We start from the raw sequence: 21,454 nt of genomic DNA on the forward strand, positions 1-21,454 counted from the left end.
TTTTTTTATTCTGTGGTGGAAACAAGCTTCACAAGAGTCAGATATTTATAGATCAGGGATTAAAGAAACAGGAGAGAACAATGATTGGGGACTGTCTTTTCCTCTCAGCTGAGGTGTAGAAACACTCAGACTCTCCCTAGTCGACCTCCAGACTTGAATGAAAGGTCAGGGTTGAATTAAAGGGGGAAATGTGAGAGTGCGTTTGGGTTCGGACCTAAAGGGCATCACACACACACGCACACACACCCGCACCGCACGCCTCTCTTTTCCCTGTTTCCCCCTCTCTACCCTTTAACACCAGGCTAAAATTAGTTTCACTATCTATCGTGAGAGCTGACAGACACTTGTGTTGTCTGGGAGCAGCCGAAGATTCACAACACTTGACGTTTACCCTTTACGTTGTGTTAAATTTGTCAAAAAAAGTGTTGACTGCTTTGAGCAATACATTGGCTTTTTTGGGTTTCAAACTCCTATTCACTCCCACTAAAAAGCTTGGAAGAGCTAGAATATTTTTTTATATAGATCTGATTGTGTTTCGCTGAAAGATGAAAGTCATAGGCTACACCATGGCTTGAGGGTAAGTAAATTATGGGATAATTTACCTTTTTGGGTGAACTAACCCTTTAAGGCCTATTCACACGAGGAACAATAACTATAATGGCAACTATAATACGTCCACTCAAATAGATGATATTGTTCTGTTCATTAACTCGTGCTGCAGTTTTGTCCTCTGTCGCTTTAAATGCTCGAGCGCTTTAATGAAGGATGGATTCTGATTGGCTGTCAATGTTTTGTTCATCAGCTGGAAAAAAAAAATCGTCCAATTTCACTGTGATGTTATCGAGAGAAGCTGTGCTGTAGACTCTGTTACTATTTTATATTTACAGCAATTTTTATAACTATATTGTTTTCATAATTATCCTTTGTGTGAACTGGCCTTATAGATAAATACAACGATAACTATATTAGCTTCCACATCAAAGGACACTATCGTTATTGTATTTTATTCTAGTGCAAATTTTCCAGCTTGTTAAAGTAGGATGGATTCTAATTTGCTGTCAGTTTTTTTTTAAATCGTTGAATCCATCCACTTTTAAAAGCTATAAAAACATTCTGAAAGTGATTCCAGTGATATCTCACTGTGCTGTTATCGTTATAATTATGATGTGGACTCTGCTATTATTTTATATTTAGAACCATTTTTAGAACTATATCGTTATCGCTATAAATATCGTCCTAACGGCCTTTAGAAAAAGTTCAGTGTAATTCTATACTCTATGAAGAAACGTCTTAAATGATGGCACAATTCTTTCATCGTTAACAGGTTATTTAAAAAAAAAATTCTAGTGATAAAGTATGTTTACAAGTTTTTTAACTCATAAAATGTAAGTAGCCTAAAATTAAAATTAATTAAAACCATAGGCCTACTAATTAATCAAAACTGAATTCATAATGATCCTGTAAAAGGTTTTATATATAAAGCACCTGACGGAATTATTTAAGCTGAACCTTTTTTACTTGTGCATGGCTAATTTGATTCAGCTTTCATCTACGATCTCTGGTTAACCATGAAATTCATCCTGCGGATTATTCTGCCCACACCTTACAGTCTATGCCCCACACGCAACGCAGAAATTGCAAAAACTGTCACGGTAAGAGGTTGTGGCGATTATTTGAATAAAAAAAAAATCTAATCTCTCAGTGAACAAGAGACATTCAGAACAGAGAACATCGCGGCCACATGATGGCGCTGCATCTGTGTGTGTGTGTGTGTGTGTGTGTGTGTGTGTGAGAGAGAGAGAGAGAGAGAGAGAGAGAGAGAGAGAGACAGAATGTGTGTGTTTGTGTGTGTGTGTGTGTCCTGGTAAGTCCTACATTATATGACAATCTTTGTGGGAACATTTTTTGGTCCCCATGTGGAAAACAGAATATAAATCATACTAATTTTTTGAAAATGTAAAAATGCAGAAAGTTGTGTGTGATGGGTAGGTTTAGGGGTCGGTTTAGTGTGTGTGTGTGTGTGTGTGTGTGTGTGTGTTTGTGTGTGTGTGTGTGTGTGTGTGTGTGTGTGTGTGATGGGTTGGTAAGTAAAAAAAAGTAAGTTAATACCTGATACTATTGACCACAAACATTCTTTTAAATAGCCTCGAAAATTATGTTTGCATTAGTGGAATTGCACTAGCATGGTTTAAATATGAGCTAAATAAAACTTTCTGGTTTCATACTTATCTGACCGTTATCAGTTTGTAGCAGTAAATGAAGAGATGTCTTATCGGTCAAAAGTTCAGTATGGCGTACCAATGATTTCCATTACACGAGAGTAGATGTTAAAACTTCAACATCTACTCTCGTGTAATGGAAATCATCGGTCAAAAGTTCAGTATGGCGTACCACAAGGCTCAGTACTAGGACCGCTGCTGTTCACTCTGTACATGCTACCCTTATGAGATATCATTAGGAAGCATGGCATTAGTTTTCACTGTTATGCTGATGATACTCAGCTCTATATTTCTTCACACCCTGACGAAACTTACCAATTCACCAACTTAACGGAATGCATAGCTGATATAAAAAACTGGATGACTAGTAATTTCCTACTACTTAAAGGCAGGGTAGGTAGGTTTGAGAAACTAGCAGAAAACTGCTGGATTTTGAAATTATCCAACAGAGAAACTCCCACCACCTCACTTCCGGGCTGCTTCCAAAGCCACGCCCCCAAAACACATGGACGCGTGATGCCGACCGCTCAGCTGGAGGACATGTTTACCAGCGCCGAGCGGAAAGGAGTGCAGTCCATGGAGTGACATCACCTTTTTTTGCCTTATTTGCCTGCGCTGACTGTTTATGCAGGTACAGGTGGTACTGGGAATTTTGACTGCTCTTTCTCTGCCATAATTGTGAGACTTCGTGGCTTGCAGTCGATACACGCCTCTCCTCTTCCGCAATGAGCGAGTCAACCGAGTGCGCGCATGTTGGCAGCTCCTGTTGGTAGCCACAGCTGCGAGGGAGAGTGACAGTTGCCCAGTCAATCAGAGGACTCGGTCCAAATGGAATAATGAGCTGTGTTTATTGGAGCCCTGAGAGGACTACAGACACTCTATTTTTATAAACTCCTTTTCAAAGTACTTACATTTTAGATATGTATTGGTATATAAAGACAGTTTAAACAAATTTGGCAAAAAGTGTTTTAGAAACACATTGCCTACCCTGCCTCAATGACAAATGCAGAGCAATTGGTTCATGCGACATCAAGGCTTGATTATTGCAATGCTCTACTGGGTGGTTGCCCTGCACGCTTAATAAACAAACTACAGCTGGTCCAAAATGCAGCCGCTAGAGTTCTTACCAGAACCAGGAAGTACGACCATATTAGCCCGGTTCTGTCAACACTACATTTGCTCCCTATTAAACATCGTATAAATTTTAAAATATTGCTGATTACTTACAAAGCACTAAATGGTTTAGCTCCCCAGTACTTGAGCGAGCTCTTAACGCATTATAGTCCTTCACGTCTATTGCGATCTCAAATTTCTGGCCAGTTGATAATACCTAGAATATCTAAATCGACTGCTGACGGTAGATCCTTTTCCTATTTAGCACCAAAACTTTGGAACAGTCTTCCTAACATTGTCCGGGAATCAGAAACACTCTGTCAGTTTAAATCTAGATTGAAAACACATCTCTTCAACCTGGCATACACATAGAACACTATACATTCCTATTATTCAAATCAGTTAAATGATTATTAGGCTGCATAAATTAGGTCAAGCGGAACCGGGAACACTTTGTATAACACCTGATGTACTCGCTACATCATAAAAAGAATGGCATCTACGCTAATTTTAGTCTTTCTATTTATTCCGAGGTTAACTGTAATCAGCTGGATCCAGGCCGTATCCAGATCAGATGGTGGACCTGCGCCTAGACACGACCACAACGCATGATGTAATCAGCCGGATCCGAGCCGTATCCAGATCAGATGGTGGACCTGCACCTGGACACGACCACAACGCATGATGTAATCAGCGGGATCCGAGCCGTATCCTGATCAGATGGTGGACCTGCACCTAGACACGACCACAACTCATCCCTGAAGTGTCAGCAGAGCTTGTGTCCACTAGACTCTCCCCTGTAAGGCCTCATCGACACGACAGCCATCGGCACTGATCCTCAACAAACATGTCTCCATACATGCGTGATGACTCCGATCTTCAAACAGATGAACTGCATAATATAATGTTCCAATCCAATCTGACTTGTAATGCTGCCTGAATTATAATCATAAACTGTCCGTTCGTTGGCCAGAGGAGAACTGCCCTCCTGACTGAGCCTGGGTTCTCCCACGGTTTTTTTCTCCATTCTGTCACTGATGGAGTTTTGGTTTCTCGCCACTGTCGCCTTTGACGCCATTGGCTTTTCGCTTGCTTAGTTGGGGACATTTCATTTTATATTTAACAATATTATTACAACATTATTTTCCTGTTATCTCTGTAAAGCTGCTTTGAAACAATCTGTATTGTAAAAAGCGCTATATAAATAAAGGTGACTTGACTTGACTAGTGTGTGTGTGTGTGATGGGTAGGTTTAGGGGTCGGGTTAGTGTGTGTGTGTGTGTGTGTGATGGGTAGATTTAGGGGTCGGGTTAGTGTGTGTGTGTGTGATGGGTAGATTTAGGGGTCGAGTTAGTGTGTGTGTGATGGGTAGGTTTAGGGGTCGGGTTAGTGTGTGTGTGTGTGTGTGTGTGTGTGATGGGTAGGTTTAGGGGTCGGGTTAGTGTGTGTGTGTGTGTGTGTGATGGGTAGATTTAGGGGTCGGGTTAGTGTGTGTGTGTGTGGGTGTGTGTGTGTGATGGGTAGATTTAGGGGTCGGGTTAGTGTGTGTGTGATGGGTAGATTTAGGGGTCGGGTTAGTGTGTGTGTTTGTGTGTGATGGGTAGGTTTAGGGGTCGGGTTAATGTGTGTGTGTGTGTGGGTAGATTTTGGGGGGGCGGGTTAGTGTGTGTGTGATAGGTAGGATTAGGGTTAGTATGAGAGGAGAGAATATACAGTTTATACAATATAAAAACTATTTAGTCTATGGAGAGTCCCCACAAAGATAGCGAACCAGAATGTGTGTGAGTGTATGTGAGTGAATATGTGTGTGTGCATGTTTTTCTATTCCGGTGGGACTTAAACCTGAATGCACACAGACTCATGGGGACTCGTGTCTCTGTGGACCTAAACTAAGGAAACAATCTAATAAATCATACAGAATTTGTTTTTTTGAAAATTTAAAACTGCAGAAAGTTTTCTTTGATGGGTAGGTTTAGGGTTCGGGCTAGTGTGTGTGTGTGTGTGTGTGTGATGGGTAGGTTTAGGGTTAGGGTGTGTGTGTGTGTGTGTGTGATGGGTAGGGTTAGGGTGTGTGTGTGTGTGTGTGATGGGTAGGTTTAGGGTTAGGGTGTGTGTGTGTGTGTGTGTGTGTGTGTGTGATGGGTAGGTTTAGGGTTAGGGTGTGTGTGTGTGTGTGTGTGATGGGTAGGTTTAGGGTTAGGGTGTGTGTGTGTGTGATAGGTAGGTTTAGGGGTTGCGTTAGTGTGTGTGTGTGTGTGTGTGTGTGTGATGGGTAGGTTTAGGGGTCGGGTTAGTGTGTGTGTGTGTATGTGATGGGAAGGTTTAGGGGTCGGGTTAGTGTGTGTGTGTGTGTGTGTGTGTGTGTGTGTGTGTGTGTGTGTGTGTGGGTGTGTGTGTGTGTGTGTGTGTGTGTGTGATGGGTAGGTTTAGGGGTCGGGTTAGTGTAAGAGGAGAGAATAAACAGTTTGTACATAAATATATAAAAACATTACGTCTATGGAGAGTCGCCACAAAGATAGTAAACCAGACATGTGTGTGCAAGTGAGTGTATGTGTGAGTGAGTGTATGTGTGAGTGTGTGTGAGTGAATGTGTCAATCTCTGTCATAGATCTGAAATTTCATGTCTGTGTCACATGCACAACTTCCTGTTTCCTCTTGCACCAGCGTTGCTTCACAGTCACTGAAGAGTGTTTGACCCTGCTCACAAAAATATGCTGTAAAAACAGTTTTTCCAGATTACTTTTAATTAACATTCTGTTAATGTTCCTGGAAGAATGTTTGTTCATAACTTTGACAGAACGTTTCCTGGTAGCTGATTGTGTTTTCTGCTTTAGAACACTTGGATTAAAGTGCTAAACGAATATACATTCGTTGGATTGTGATTTTTGTAAGATTGTGCATTTATACGTGTTTTCAGCACTTTATCACTGCATTTTGAGAGCAATGAATATATAATATAGTAATTTCTTACCCTAGTTTTTTTTAAACTTACAAAGTGCTGTTGAGAATTAAAGCTTAACAGAAATGACATAAACACACCATTGGTTAATTGTTGCGTTGAAGACCACAATGGAATTAAGTCCTGGACTTTATTGTGTTTTGATATTTGATGTCTTTTGTTTTGTTTAATGTGTAAGGCATTCTTGATACAATAAAATTTAATAAAATCAAATTGATTGCGATAATTAACAACCATCAGTAATCATTCAGCTTGTGTTTCATGCATCTTTTGAGTTTTAAACAGCCTAAAGAAGGTTTGTGTCGTTCACTCAAGTGTGATCAGAATGCAAAAGCTTCCTGGCAGAGAAACAGTACGGCAGCCTGTGATTGGCCGAGACACTTGCACGCATCAACCACTGAAAATTATAATGAGCTCTTGACTGGAGTACTGTGATAATCTGATCATTATTGAGATAGAGTTATTATCGTTAACTTAAAGTCATCAACTGAAATTAACCCTAAACAGAATCAAGCAGAAATATTAGATGAAAAACGTAAACAAAAATGAGAAATGTTGCCTTCACTGAAATAAGCAGTAAAATTAACTGGAAATAAAAGCTAAAATTGAAGCTTAATAGTAACATACTAAAAATGAAACAAAAAATGTAAAATATAAAAATAAAAGCTAATTCAAAATATGAATAAAACTATAATAAAAATGAGCTCGCGGATGAGTTTCAACTGTGATCACGTTAGTTATACTGATATGAATCATGATATATGAAATAAGATATGTTTTGAATCGTGATATGCATTTGCTGATGTTTATCGTATGGTGTGTTACGCCCCGGTCGGTTCATCCCACATGAACACACGGACAGGAGCAGCTCCACAGAAACTCATTCTCTCTTTATTTGGCATCTAACAGTCAGAATTCTGGGTTTTGTTCAGCAGGATTTGACACATACAATCATACAATCAAATGCAAAAACCGTTTGACTTGACGCTCCGCCCGTCCGAAACAGCGAAAATACTATAGTACCGTAAATCAATCAATTAATTCATTTGTGATAAAACTAATAAATGAGTTTGATATAAACTAGAGTTTGTTTTCCACTGCCTGACTGGAGAGATGACGAGGAGTAACCAAGATCTCAAACTCCTGGAATGTTAAAACGGACATGATGGTGATGTTTTGAAGTTTGGTTCATCTTGGATCTGTTCTTCTGGCTTCTGGAATGGATTCCTGAAGATGGTTGACAGATGAAGTGGTAAAGTGGGCGGAGTCAGTAGGGCAGGGGGCGGGGCTTGTTCACATGTTCATCTTCCTGAGGTATGCGGTCATGTCAAAAACGAGTGGATTGATTTTCCCTCCGTGAGCATCTTTTACTCCTTTAGCAATGATTATCGCTGAAAAAAAGAGAAAGAGAGAGAGAAATAAATCTCACAAGCATTTGTCCAGGTGAAATTTACCCCCAGAGTCGAAAGAAATATAAATGATATATTATTTATACATTCAAATAAATATAAAATAAGTATTTTTTTTTAATGCTTTATATATAGAAACATGTCTAGGTCAAATTTCATCCCAGAATCTAAAGAAATATAAATAAAATTCATAATTAATCAATATATTTACATAATATTTGTGTATACTTTAATAATAAAACGTGTATAGGTGAAATCTACCACAGAATCTTAAGAAATATAAATAAATTAAAATATTTTTAATATATTTGCATGTAATATTTGTATAAACTTTATATAGGCCTATAAAACATGTCCAGGCCAATATTCACCCCAGAATCTAAAGAAATAAAATCACATTACATTTGTAAAATATAAATTACAATTAAATATATTAATAGTATATATACACTACAATATAATATATAATAGTTATATTTAACATATCAAGAAAACAAAGTATTTTTAGAAGCACTGAAACATTTTGCATTGTGTGATACTCAACATCTTGTAATGTGAAAAATATAATTCTCGGCACTGTAATACATCAGGACATTTTTTTGTTTTTGGTAACTGTGATACCGTTTTTAATTCATACTGTGATGATTGTTAGTCACCATGATGCATACACACATATTCTATGCTTTGACACCGGTGGGTCTCACCTTTCTGAGATCTGCCGATGGTGAATGAAAAAGGGTCGGGCTCTTTCTCTGAGGTCTTCATCTTGATGTCCATTGTGTTCTGGCCGTCCACATTCAGAGCGTCTCTCAACACTGTGCACTTTCTGCCAGCCAGAGTCACACCATTGGCAAACAGACTCCCACGGTCACCGGCTATAATAGCCTGAACCTCTCCAGCCTACAGAGAGAAACACACACACTGTGAGTGTGGATTGTGGATGATAAAATGGTCCAGAAAACATAAACACATGCTGAAACATGTAAAAACATTTCACACACGGACATGTTTTGTCATGTTCCTGAAGACGACGCTCACATCAAGACAAGCAAAAAACATACCATAAATCTGCCTCTATTTCTATGTTTGAATGCATTCCATCATTCCAGAAGGTTCTCAGATTGAAAGACTCAAGATTTTTTTTATTTCAACAAGATTTTAGGTTCAGATGCACATTGAAGTATAAAGAAGTGTATATTTTTGATGCTGAACTCACTGAGGTTCTGTGGTTAGATGAACCAGCATGAACACTACAACCCTAGGTAAGCTGCGGTCATGTGATGAATTCACTGTTTCTCTTAAAAGGGACTTTCACAGTATGAGATGCAGAGAGACAGATAGCATCTCTAAATTCTTTAAAAGTCTGAGCTGCATGTTACAACAAGAACGGGGAAACGTACACGTATGTGTGTGTGTGTTTGTATATATATATATATATATAACCATATATTGGGTAAAAAATAGTATATGTATTATATATGTGCTATACTTTAATTCATATATATATATATATATATATATATATATATATATATATATATATATATATAGTGTGTGAGAGAGAGATCAAAACCAAGTCAAAATGAAAGTTTTGGAGGAACCCAAGAAAGGAAGTGCACACACACACATGGTGTTGAAATAATCAGCGGTCAAAACTGAATGCTGCTTTACATTAGACGCACAGACGATAGTTTCAATTAATGGAGATTGCATCTCTCACACAAATGTATTCTAAATATTTAATAGCTAATATATGCTATATAAAATCATCTGACATTATTCAGCACGAGAACGCGCGCGCCATGGGCGGAAGCGGAGTGCGCGCGCAGAGAGAGAGGTACCCACTTCCGCCTTTCAGCACGCATGACCAAATAAGGAGCAGTTCACAGAACTCCGCGCGATTGCTGTGAGGAAATTCAGCGCGAATGAATTAACGTTCGATTTGAACGGTGCGATATATGTTTCTTATCCCGAATCAATAATGGAAACTGCAGCAATTTACTTTCACGAAACTCATAGCAAAGTTTGTGGTTTCACACAACGAGAACTACCGTTATCATCAGCGCATCCTGATTTCCAACGACTTTTATAAGCGGACGACAGAACATGTAAGTAAAAAAACAAAAAAAAAAGTAGTGCCATCCATATACAAGGAAATACACAAATAGAGCATAATCAAACGAAACAAGTGAATAAAAAAAAGGTGTCTGTAAATGTAGTACCGTGACTTGGCTAAGCCAGCCGCCCGGCGCTGAAGCCCAAACGGACTCCTGACCCGGTGTCAACCCGAGAATGGCCGCATCATCCACCCATTCGCTCTTGGTCAGGTTGCTGATGTAGCTGTCCCAGCTCATGACTGCTGCTTTAGATCTGAGGAGCAATAAAACACGATCAGTTATTAATATTATTAGTATTAACACGCCCAACTTTCCTTTACTCTGCTGCTGAAGAAAACTTAGACCGCGTCACTTATCATGCCTGCCGCGAAAGCTCCAGGAAAGATATAAAAAAACTAACAGCGATAAGAGAAAGAAATTACCTGAATGCGTCTCTGCTCCGATGCAAAGTGAGTTTGAGGAAGTCCGTGTTGGTTTATATGCAGCAATGCGCGCGCCCTGCCCTACGGGCCACTTCCGCACCGCGAGACACTTATGCTAAACATACTGAAGATGCACTGTTTGTACGATACGTTCACGTCGCAAAGTTTGCTTTTTAAATTCGTTATATGCATCCAGAACTGACATTTGCAGCTAAACAAATGAGCAGATACATTAGTGACAAGAGTAGCACGTAGGCGCACTCAGTGCACAAACTGTAGTAGTGCATTGTATATTTAAATGCATTTATGATAAGGAGGAATAAAGCATGTACTAAATACAATCTGGATTTAAAAAAATCAAGAAGAATATAAGTTTGCAATCTCTGTGATTATTCAAATACAGGCAAATTCAACATTTGAAGTGGATCAAAAAAGTGAATCAAAGTTGTCCTAAGACAAGAAAGGACATTGCTCAAAATTCATGAATAACTTTGATGAAAGGTTTTCATCCACTTCAAATGTTGAGTAATGTATTTGTTATGTGCAGATGCATTTTAAAGGGATAGTTCACCCAAAATTTGAAAGTGTGAATGTTGGTAACCAGACAGTTCTCAGTAGCCATTGACTTCCATAGTATTTTTTTTCCTACTATGGAAGTCAATGGCTACTGTCAACGGTCTGGTTGTCAACATTCTTCAAAATAACTTATTTTATGTTCAGCAGAAGAAAGAAACTCATAAAGGTTTGGAACAACTTGAGGGTGAGTAAATGATGACAGAATTTTGTAGTTTGTAGTAGAGTGTTTGTAGTGTTCCATACACATATAAAAAAACGAATGTAAAAACACCATACAAGTATCATAGTCATATGATAGTTTTGAATGAGGAACAAACTAAAATCGTAGCTCTCTCAAATCTTCTTCACACTTCCACATGTTTGAAAGGGCACATCGCGTTTTGATTACATGCTATCAGCAAACAAAAATACGTTCTGATAACATTTGCTAATATGAAAATGTTATTTTTGAATGTTCTCAGAATGTTTAAGTTCTCCAGGTAAAAAAAGAAAGTAGGTAAACGCGTTCTAAAAAGTTCCATGAACGAAGTATAAATAACATTCGAGACATAAATATTATTTTGAGAACATTATTAAAGACTAGATAACTTTAAACCAAAGTTCTAATACTGGAAGAATGTTTGAAAGAACCTTGCTAGAACTTTCTAAAAACGTTCCCTGTTAGCATGGATTAGATTGCATACGAGCTATATGGACTGCTGTTATGATAGTTTTATGGTGTTTTTTAGACTAAAGGTCCTTGCACACTGCATCCGAAATTCTCGTCCAAAATTTTCACGTTAAAAAAAATAAATACGACCTCGCATTGTGTCGATCACACTTACACACTGCGTCCGAAACTTTCGTCCTACATAAAAAAAATGTTAGCGGTTTAAGTTTTTTACGTTTTTCGCATCCGTAGCAAGCCTTTTGAGAGGTGTTTTGACAATTCAGAGCCACCGTACAAGCTAACGCGAAAATCCAGAATGGCGTCTGACAAGTTGATCCACTTCATCTCGCAACACAAAGCACTGCATGACAAAGAAAGTGTGAAATACAAAAGAGAAATGAATATAAAGACAGATTGTGGCAGATGATTGCGGAACAGCTTGGAAAACAGGATGGTCCTTCTCTACGCAATCTCAGGATTGTATGAACCCAATATTTCCTTTTATTTGGTCAATATTTCCTTATTGAGAGGACAACAAAATCATCCTCACTGCTTGAAGACTCCATTTTGTAATGTTTTGCGAATTGTTTTCGCAACGGCTTAATTAATACTCATCGGATTCAGGGTTTCTCTGCGTGACGAGTTTTTAGGATGATGAATACGAAAAACAAAAATTTCGCACTCAGTGTGCAAGGACCTTAAGAACTGGAAAAGAGCTGCATTAAGATTCTTCAACTATTCTTATTTTGTGTTTCACAGAAAAAAAAAAAACAGGATTGAGAAAACACAAAGTAGAGGTCTGCACTCCCGCGGGAGTCCCGCGGGACCCGCGGGTCCCGACGCAAAACAGTGCGGCGCGGGACAAATTTTTAAAGGTCATTGCGGGAGCGGGCGGGATGATGAGGTGCACTTGCGGGTGCGGGCGGGAGGGATGATACGCTGCACTCCCGCAAATTAAATATGAGTATAAAGTAAAATATATAAATGATTAAAGTAGCGTACATAATTTGTAGTTGTGAGGGAGATTCTGATTGGCAGCAATAAAAACGTTTTAAGCAGCCTAAACTTGTGAATGTTGTCGGGAAGGGCGGGGCCTAATCTCACGCACACTTGTTTAGAGACAATTCCTTTCCCGCTGCTCCGAGTTCGAATTCGAAAGCTAGTTCAAGTTCAAAATAGACAGCATGGACGAGGAACAGAGCGCCTCTAGTGCTTCAGATAAAGTACTGTTGTGAATATTATGCTGTTCGTAATATGGGACCAATAAATATGTTACCAAGTATTGGTAAGGAATTTTGTGTGCACGCATTTTTTTCCCCAAGACCTTTCGTCAGACAGAAAGTGCGGGCGGGAGCGGGACATTATATCACAGATGCGGGCGGGAGCGGTACTAAAAATGACAAATCTTTGCGGGAGCGGGCGGGAGCGGGACTGAACACTGCGGGAGCGGGCGGGAGCGGGTCTGAAAATTGTGTCCCGCGCAGACCTCTAACACAAAGGTGAGGGAAAAAAATGATAATTTGTTTCCCTTTAAAAGCTTGTCAAACAGGCTCCTGCCTCATGATTCTCTGATAACAAGATGGGCTTGATTTGATTCACAGATGCAGTTTCACTCAAGTCTCCCCTTCCTAAATTCATTTTTTACTTTTTTCAGTTTTCAGTTAAATCTGAGTTAAAGTGTACAAGTTTAAGCTGATCTGGAGTTTGTCATGAGTTAGGCCGGAGTTTGGCCGTTTGCAAAGCGACAGAGAAAAAAAGGAGGCGGCAAAATACAGCAGATCTTCACCACAACATCCTGTTTGTGACTGAGATCTGCAACCTGCATGACATGACAGGAAGAATTATAGAGACAGTGAATGAGATGAACTGAATTTCATTCCACTACTGTATCTGACTGTGAGAAGATGCTGTGGTGAACATAATCTCTCTTCTCTTGTTGTCCTATCAGAGCTGTCCAGACGAAACCGAGAAGTGACCGCTGGGGAAACCAATCAGATTGTGCCATGCGAGAGAACAAGGCAGGACCAGAGCTGTAACATTTCACCCATTAACAGGGCGATGGACTTGACAAGTCCAGGGAAACCGGTCAAGAACAAGCCAAATTTAGTCTAGGATTCAAAAGAGAAACTAGCAATTATATTGTGTTTTTCATTTTTTTATTATTAGTGGCATTCAACGCTTTCACTTTTGAGGGACTTTTTATTTGTGATTCACATTAGATTTTCTGGTACATTGACATTAGTTAGGTGACATGAACTAACAAAGAACAATACTTCTATAGTGTTAATGTTCATTTTTAACATTTACTGATACATTTTTAAAATCAGTAGGTTGTTTTTGTGAATTTACTTCACAGTGCATTAACTAACTAACATAAACGAAGGTTAATGAATGCTTTTAAAAATATATTGCTCATTGTCTGTTAATGTTAGCTATGCATTTTCTACGAGGCAGGCAAACACACGCACACACATGCAAACACAGGGCACGTGACATTTACTGCACAATTGCTGTATGGCAGTAATGTTTCAAAAGTGTTTCATTCAGGAAAATGGGTAGTATTTTACTATAAGTTCCCTTCTGTTAACATTAGTAAATGCATAGCTAACATAAACAGACAATGAGCAATATATTTTTTAAAAGCATTCATTATTATTATTCAGTAAATGTTAAAAATGAGAATTAACGCTGTAGAAGTATTGCAAAATCTTGTAACACTTTACAATAAGGTTCATTAGTTAACTACATTAGTTAGCATGGACTAATAATGAACAGCATTAATTCATCTTTGTTAATTTCAATATTTACTAATACTTTATTAAAATCTTGTTAACATTAGTTAATGCACTGTGAACTAACATGATCAAACAATGAACAGCTGTTTAACAAACACAGTAACAAAAGTATTGCTCATGGTTATTTCATGTTAGTTAATACATTGAACCTTTTTGTAAAGTGTTACCCAAAATCTCTACTGGAGTCTAAAGAGTTTAGCGCTGAATAGTTTAGAAAACAAATCTACTGGAGCTGAGGAATTCATGCTCATGTTCTCACTGGTTGGACCAGAGTGAGAGACGTTTCTATCATAACATGCGAACACATGCTGACTAATGTAGTGAAAAGAGAATGTGTGCCTGCAGGGCAGGCAAATACACACACACACACACACACACACACACACACACACACACACACACACACACACACACACACACACACACACACACACACACACACACAGACACACACACACACAGACACACAGACACAGGACTAGGAATCCTTTCACTGGCTGTGTAGAAAGTATTCGAGGCCAGCGCAGGCAGAGCAGAGACATCCGTATCTGAGTTTATCAAGACAATTGATCAGTGATAGGCCTTTTTGAGCGACGCAAGCAGAGAGATTGCATAATCATAGATCTTCAGTCAATAAAAAGCTCATTAAATCACTAAAATAATAGTACAAAGTCCAGAGCTCTAGATAAACACAGTTGAACAGAAGGTTCTGTGCCTTCTTGTATAAAGCATCTTTATAGAAAAAAAAATCTTAAAATTTATACATTTGTGAATTTCAGTCATGATGGTTCTTTTCCATAACATTGAACGTGGTAATTAGAGTTTGGCTATTAACATGTAACATTATAATTCTATTCTGCTGGAATGGACGAAATGACGAAATGAACAAGATTCAAAGATCTGAGGCGGTAAAACTATCAGAACTTCCCATCACTACTTTACATCCGTCTCTTGTGCGTTAAATATGGAAAAGTATCGCAGTGGAATGGAAAAACACATTCTGTGCGAACCGAGCCTAACGATGCATTATCGGCCGTGATAAACAGATTGTAATTTAGGTGTTTATTAACGTATTAACATTGATCAAAATACATACTTAGCACACATCAAATATGGTTACCGGAACCTGCTTCACTCGCAAGAACAAACTCATCGAATCTTGCAAGTCAAACACATGATAGACCCATTACTAGTGAAGTTTTCCCAACCTATGTTATACTTAGGAAAATGACAGTTAAGGGGCTTTATGCAACACTTATCTTTTTTTGAAGGGATTACTTAGACATTTATTAAATTATAATGACATTTTACCTAAAACAAAAACTGGATTAGATCCACATGAATCAATAACCTACAGCTCAAGTGGACGACTTCAAATAAAAAAAAACAGTGACAAATAAAACTACTGACTTAGTCACTGGAGTAAATTTGACGCTTATTGCTTGATAAATCCACATAAATAAGTAGATTGAGTGCATAGAAACTCTTTTGCAGTGGTTTGTGGAAGTGGGCTGTGGCTGATGAAGGTCTGTGTTGTTTCCATTGTAACAATGCCTCCTCTGACTGTGGGATTATGGGTAGTGTAGTCCTTCTCAAATTTTAAACACCATTTTGTAAACTTGAAGTTAAAATCCCATTGACATGCATCTACTACAGAAGCTTATGACGACACTTAAACTCGGTGAGTTTGTCCTGAAAGGTTTGTGTTATAATTTTATTTTTTTGTCTGAGGTATACCTTCACAGCCATGCTAATTTCTGTTTTATAGGGTGAGTGAAAGCTAGATGGAAACTCTCCAGTCTAACAACATGCTGTCGATGTCGGCTTGTATTTCTGGGTGGAGTTTGTGGTTAGCTAAGAAAAAGCCTTGTGTGTGAAGAGGAAACTCATTTGCCAGTCAAACTTGGAAGAAAATGTCCATTCTGCAAATGTAATGAGCTTTGAGAACAATTGTGTGCTTTAAAAAGACAAAGCACCTGAAATGCCACATAAAATACTGCCATGAAGGTAAAGCAACCAAACAAAACACATGATTTTAAGAACAAATCCTATTAATTAGTGTTAGGGTTTTTATCACATTATTGTAGCTTCTAGATTTTGTAAGTCAACCACTTTTAAAATGTCACAATTTTGCTCCAGATCACGGTTAGCACCACATTCGCAGGGTTCAATTGCACTGATAAAGTTATAGTGTGAAACTTTCCAATGCTAGAGTGTTAAGGTGAGATATTGAGCAGCAGACAACCAGTCATAAACTGCATCAAATATAACCCAATAATAAAGATGCAAAAACCACTAAAAAAGAAACACACACACACACAGCTTTAGTGCTGCACTGACTCAGTGACTTCCTGTCTCTGCCAGGAAGTGGAGAAACTGTCTGTTATGCATGTGAGGATTCTCATTTGATCTTAAACACCCTCCTCTCAGTTTCTTTCTTATTTCCACTCATCCTGTTTTCTTCTCACAACCTCTTCCTCTCATATAACCTCTGTTTGATTGCACACACACACATACACTTAACAATATTCTAGTGATTTTATATCAGGTTAATTTTCTCTTTGGCCTAAATCAAGCCCTACCCCTAAGCACAACCCTCACAGAAACATGTGCAAAACACCGATTTATAAGCCTTTTTAACTAGTGACATCTAGTAAAATGTCCTCACTTGTCAGTTGTCTCTATACAAGTGAGGACATTTGGCCCTCAGAAGTATAGCCAAACCTGCACACGCACACATACACACACTTCCCTCAGTATAATATGCCCTTTTAAGGCAAACTAGGAAGTGAGAGAATGTGGGGGAGATAATGAAAAAGTGTCAGTGAGAAAGGGAAAGTCTAAATGCAGTTCACACAAAACATTAAAGTGCACACGTGGCTTTTTTTTAGGGAGCTTAGTAATTTAAAGATTGTACTAACCTTTAGTACTAACCGACAGGAAACTGCATGTTTCTAAATAGATGTCACTGAAAGACAAACGGCAACACTCACTTCTGCATATCGATCTGCTGACCTGTTTTAACATGCTGAGGAATTCTCTGAGGAATGAAGGTTTTGCCTTTCAGGTTTTTTTGTGGTGTGAACAGCGCCACCTTCTGGGAAGATATACAAACTGACCAACTTCTACATTTGCAAGAACATCACAACAGTACAAAGTTCATGCACCCAGAGTTTTAAGGCATCATGTAAAGTTTAGGTTTTCATTCTCCAAATACTTAATGCGGTTTTACTGGATTTGAGGAATCTGAGCAATTTTAACCCGGCAGTCCTTTCTATAGCGCCTTATAATACAAATGTATTAACTTAACACTTATAAACCAGAAGTCAACAATCAATAATATAAACCTCAGAAACAAGACAAATTTAAATTCTGTTATAAAGCAGCTCTACAGAAGAAAAGTGTCATAACTTATCTCAATTCAGTTCAGTGTTGGTTCATTTCAAAGAAATCACACAATATCATTGGACGCGTGGTCTAAGTATCAGTAATGGGAAGCACCAAAATAAATATGAAAACGGCATCTTACAAATATGACATTACACTTTTTTATGTGTATAATACGGTTCATGATGTGGTGGTCAGTGGGGAAAATTGCAAATTCACAAGGTGCATATAATCTCACAATAGCATTTACCAAAAACTCTCAGGATAAAAACAAGCTTTTTGATAGGTCAGTCTTTTATTGGGAGAACATCAAGCACATTCCAAGGACAAAAACAGCTTCAGTGACACACAGATCGAAAGGTTTCTTGAAGAACAAGCATCTAGGTTTGATTAAACAGATCTGAAGTTCCAATAGAAAGCTCATCTTTAGAAACATACACTTAAAGGTGCATTGCGTAATATTTAGGAGGATCTGTTGACAGAAGTTGTGTCATCATTGCATTTAACCACATTCGAAATCCTAAAGGAAATTCTAATTATTAGGTTACTTCCAGGTGTCACAGCAAGATGTTATCAAGTGAATATTGTTTATTAGATTAGCCAAATTTAAACCGATTTCTCCAACACTGACCTGCAATCCTGTGAATCACTTCTTTGATGGCTCTCACAGGTTTTTAACCAGGAAACAACACAAAAATTCTAAGAATGAACGAGGCACACTTTCCGTCTTGCTCTGCATACAGCTGCCTTACTAATGTGCTCTGCATATACACAGCGCCGGCGGTATGGGGGGGCATTAGGGGGCAATGCCCCCCCAAGTGTATTTTATGCCCCCCCAAATTGAATTAATTTACAAAAAAATATCAGTGTAATTTAATTCACATTTCAGTGAGAAATACTAAAAATATATGTCTACAAACTGTCCATTATCTGAAAATATAATAAAGCCAACATAAGACCAGTGTGGCGCTGTGAGGAACCCCCCTGCCGCCCCCCCCCCCCCAATCACGCACGTTAAATCGTTAATACATGAATGAAATGATTTTCAGTTGGCGCGCTGCATTCAAAACTCCTCAAAAATGGACATTAGGAAATGGTTCAAAAACACAGTTTCTCCTTCAAGTTTCACGCCGATTAACGATTCTGCTGACCCCATACAGCAAGACAACGACAGCCCGGTTAACATTTGTGACTCCGTGGCCGGCGTGGCCGCTAACATCGCAGCTTCCCAAACTAGAACCTGTAACGTTAGCTCCAGCTCCACTACATTTGGACCAGACCCACGTCACCCTCCGACACCTCAAGGTCCACCTGAAGATCTCGGTGACGAAAAGCCCAACCAGGTGAAACTGGACAAGTATCCAAGCCGCCTTTATAATGGGAAAAAACGCTCATTTGTGAGTACGTGGTACCATGGGAGAGACTGGCTGGAATACTCTGTGAACACAGACAGCGCTTTCTGTTTTCCTTGTAGGAAATTTCGGTCAGCGACAGCATATGTTGATTCAGTTTTTACCACAAAGGGATATTGCAACTGGAAGCATGCAAACGAATCCAACAAAGGCTTCCATAAACATGCCACTTCCAAAGAGCACCTGACATGCTTTGCCGCTTGGAGGGAACGAGGGAAACGCACAGAGACGGACACAGAGATTTCCAAATTGATTAACACAGAGCAGCTTTCAAGGAACCGATACTACGTGTCTGCCCTTATTGACATTTTGGAGTTTTTGGCAACAAATCAACTACCTTTGAGAGGTAAGCTAGATGCCTTTGATAGTATGTCAGAGGGGGGGAGTGGACTGTTCCTTTCTCTATTTGAATACACCCTCCGAAAAGACCAGCAGCTGGTTAAAGTCGTGAAAACAATACCTCGCAACGCAACATACACAAGTCACGAAATACAAAACGAACTACTTGAGGCAATGAGCAGTGTCGTAACGGATGCTATTGTACGTGACATAGGCTCGCAGTGGTTCACGATCAAAGTTGACGGGACTCGTGACATCACTGGGTGTGAGAACATTTCAATAGTCATTCGGTTCATATCAGAGGACAGTTGTAAGGTGACAGAACGTCTGCTTACCATGGCCACTGCAGAAGCTGGGGACGCAGGGATACTCACTGACACCATATTACAAGAACTTCAAAAAGCGGGGCTCAGCAGTGCAAAGATATTGAGTCAGTGCTATGACGGTGCATCCCTCATGTCTGGGAAACACGGAGGAGTCCAAAAACTGCTACAGGATAGACTTGGCAGAGAAATCCCTTACATCCACTGCTTTAACCACCAGCTGCACCTTGTGGTCGTTCATGCTCTGTCGGCTGAAGAAGCAATTGGTGACTTCTTTAATGTGTGTGGCATGCTTTATAATTTCCTGAGAAACCCCACCGTTTCCACTCACTATAAAGGTGATACCCTGAAGCGCCTCCTTGACCAACGCTGGACAGGCCATTTAGCAACGGTCTCTGTGATCCTTAAAAACTTAGAGGATATCATTGCGGTACTGTCAGCTCTCGGGCCTTTAGATCAGAAGTGAAAGTGCTGGCAACTGGCCTTTTACACCAGATAAAGGAGCACAGCTTTGTGTTCATTGGACATAGTGTGCACAAGATATTACTGATTCTGGACTCGCCTAACAAACAGCTACAGGCGAAGGAAATGGACCTACTGAATGCAGTGAAACTCGTGCACAGTGCGACAGACTGTGTTCGTGATCTGAGATGTGACGATACATTTACCGAGCTCTGGAGTACTGCTACTAACAACAACGAGCCAATACAACAACCCAGCAAAAGGAGACGTGTTATGAACAGGAACCTGGAGGAGTACGTTCTTGAGGAGAGTGTGGGACAAAACGACACAAATAACGACAAGTCAGAGCTGAAGAGACTTTTTTTCAGTGCGATTGATGCCGTACTTGGAGAAATGGATGTGCGTTTCAGCGAGCGCAATGGAAAGCTGATAAGCGCATTGGAAGCTCTTGACCCAGAAAATAAAAGTTTTCTGGATGTGAAAAAACTCAAACACATTATGGATTTTGTAGGAGTGGAGATAGTGGATTCGGAGTTCTGCGTCGCACGTCGATTTCTCCAGTCCCAAATGGAAGACGACTCAGAGGAGAAATGGACAGTTCAGAGACTGTTGTCCAAACATTACAAAACGCTTAAGGCGATGCCCACTGTGTTGACGGCACTCCAACTGGCTTTGGTATTTGGTGCTTCTACCGCGACCTGCGAAAATTCGTTCTCCACGCTCAAAAATGTGTTTTCAGAACACAGAAGCAGCATGCTTCACACAAGAAAGGCCAGACTAGTTCAACTTGCATTCGAGAAGGACTTGACAAAAAAGTGTTGTGGTGCATGGAAGGACGCTGTTCTCAGGAAGTTCCAATCAGCTCACAAGCGGCGTCTTCAGCTTTTCTAACTGCAAGTTAAATTAAAAGTTTCATGCTGACCGGTTGTTAGTGTATTTAACTGGCATTATGTACTGTCAAAGTTCACTATATTGTGTTGTCACGTTATGTTGTTGTGATGAGACTAATAGTTTAGTAGGCCTATTTAGTTCAGTTTTTGCGCTGTCCATTGTCCTGAAATGTCACTCCCGCCGTGGAGAACTACTATCCTGTCAGTGTGTATGACACTGTGTATGTTCGTTAGCTATAATAAAGCTGTGGTCAGAGTCGGTCTTACAATTTTTTATAGGGCTATTTAACCCTTATTTAACCAAATTTCTTAAGAGTTGCACGTCTTGCAACAATGTGTAATGGTTTATATGTTTATTGTATGGGTTGCATCACTTCATGGT

At 39.4% G+C, this 21,454-nt stretch overlaps 2 protein-coding genes across 3 annotated transcripts; one reads left to right on the forward strand and one right to left on the reverse strand.

Moving 5' to 3' along the window:
* Positions 1-7,160: 7,160 nt before the first annotated feature.
* Positions 7,161-17,296, reverse strand: pfn1 (profilin 1). Of its 2 annotated transcripts, none has more exons than XM_077219013.1 (4): positions 17,181-17,296; positions 9,923-10,070; positions 8,405-8,600; positions 7,161-7,682 (listed from the first exon to the last, which is right to left on the reverse strand). In XM_077219013.1, the coding sequence occupies exons 2-4, from the start codon at positions 10,052-10,054 to the stop codon at positions 7,585-7,587; spliced, it is 426 nt and encodes a 141-aa protein (XP_077075128.1). In that variant the 5' UTR covers positions 10,055-10,070; positions 17,181-17,296; the 3' UTR covers positions 7,161-7,584. The 2 variants fall into 2 exon arrangements, with proteins under 2 accessions (XP_077075128.1, XP_077075127.1); XM_077219012.1 differs by lacking the exon at positions 17,181-17,296 and adding an exon at positions 10,240-10,507.
* On the forward strand, positions 15,033-21,328 carry LOC143726026 (zinc finger MYM-type protein 1-like). Its single transcript, XM_077219010.1, has 3 exons — positions 15,033-15,940; positions 16,028-16,266; positions 17,327-21,328. Exon 3 carries the CDS (start codon positions 18,726-18,728, stop codon positions 20,184-20,186), a length of 1,461 nt encoding a protein of 486 aa, XP_077075125.1. The 5' UTR covers positions 15,033-15,940; positions 16,028-16,266; positions 17,327-18,725; the 3' UTR covers positions 20,187-21,328.
* Positions 21,329-21,454: the final 126 nt, after the last annotated feature.

This window comes from Siphateles boraxobius, unplaced genomic scaffold (assembly GCF_051911475.1).
Source record: "Siphateles boraxobius isolate OS27281-9 unplaced genomic scaffold, OSU_SipBor_1 77, whole genome shotgun sequence".
Lineage (NCBI taxonomy): Eukaryota > Metazoa > Chordata > Actinopteri > Cypriniformes > Leuciscidae > Siphateles > Siphateles boraxobius.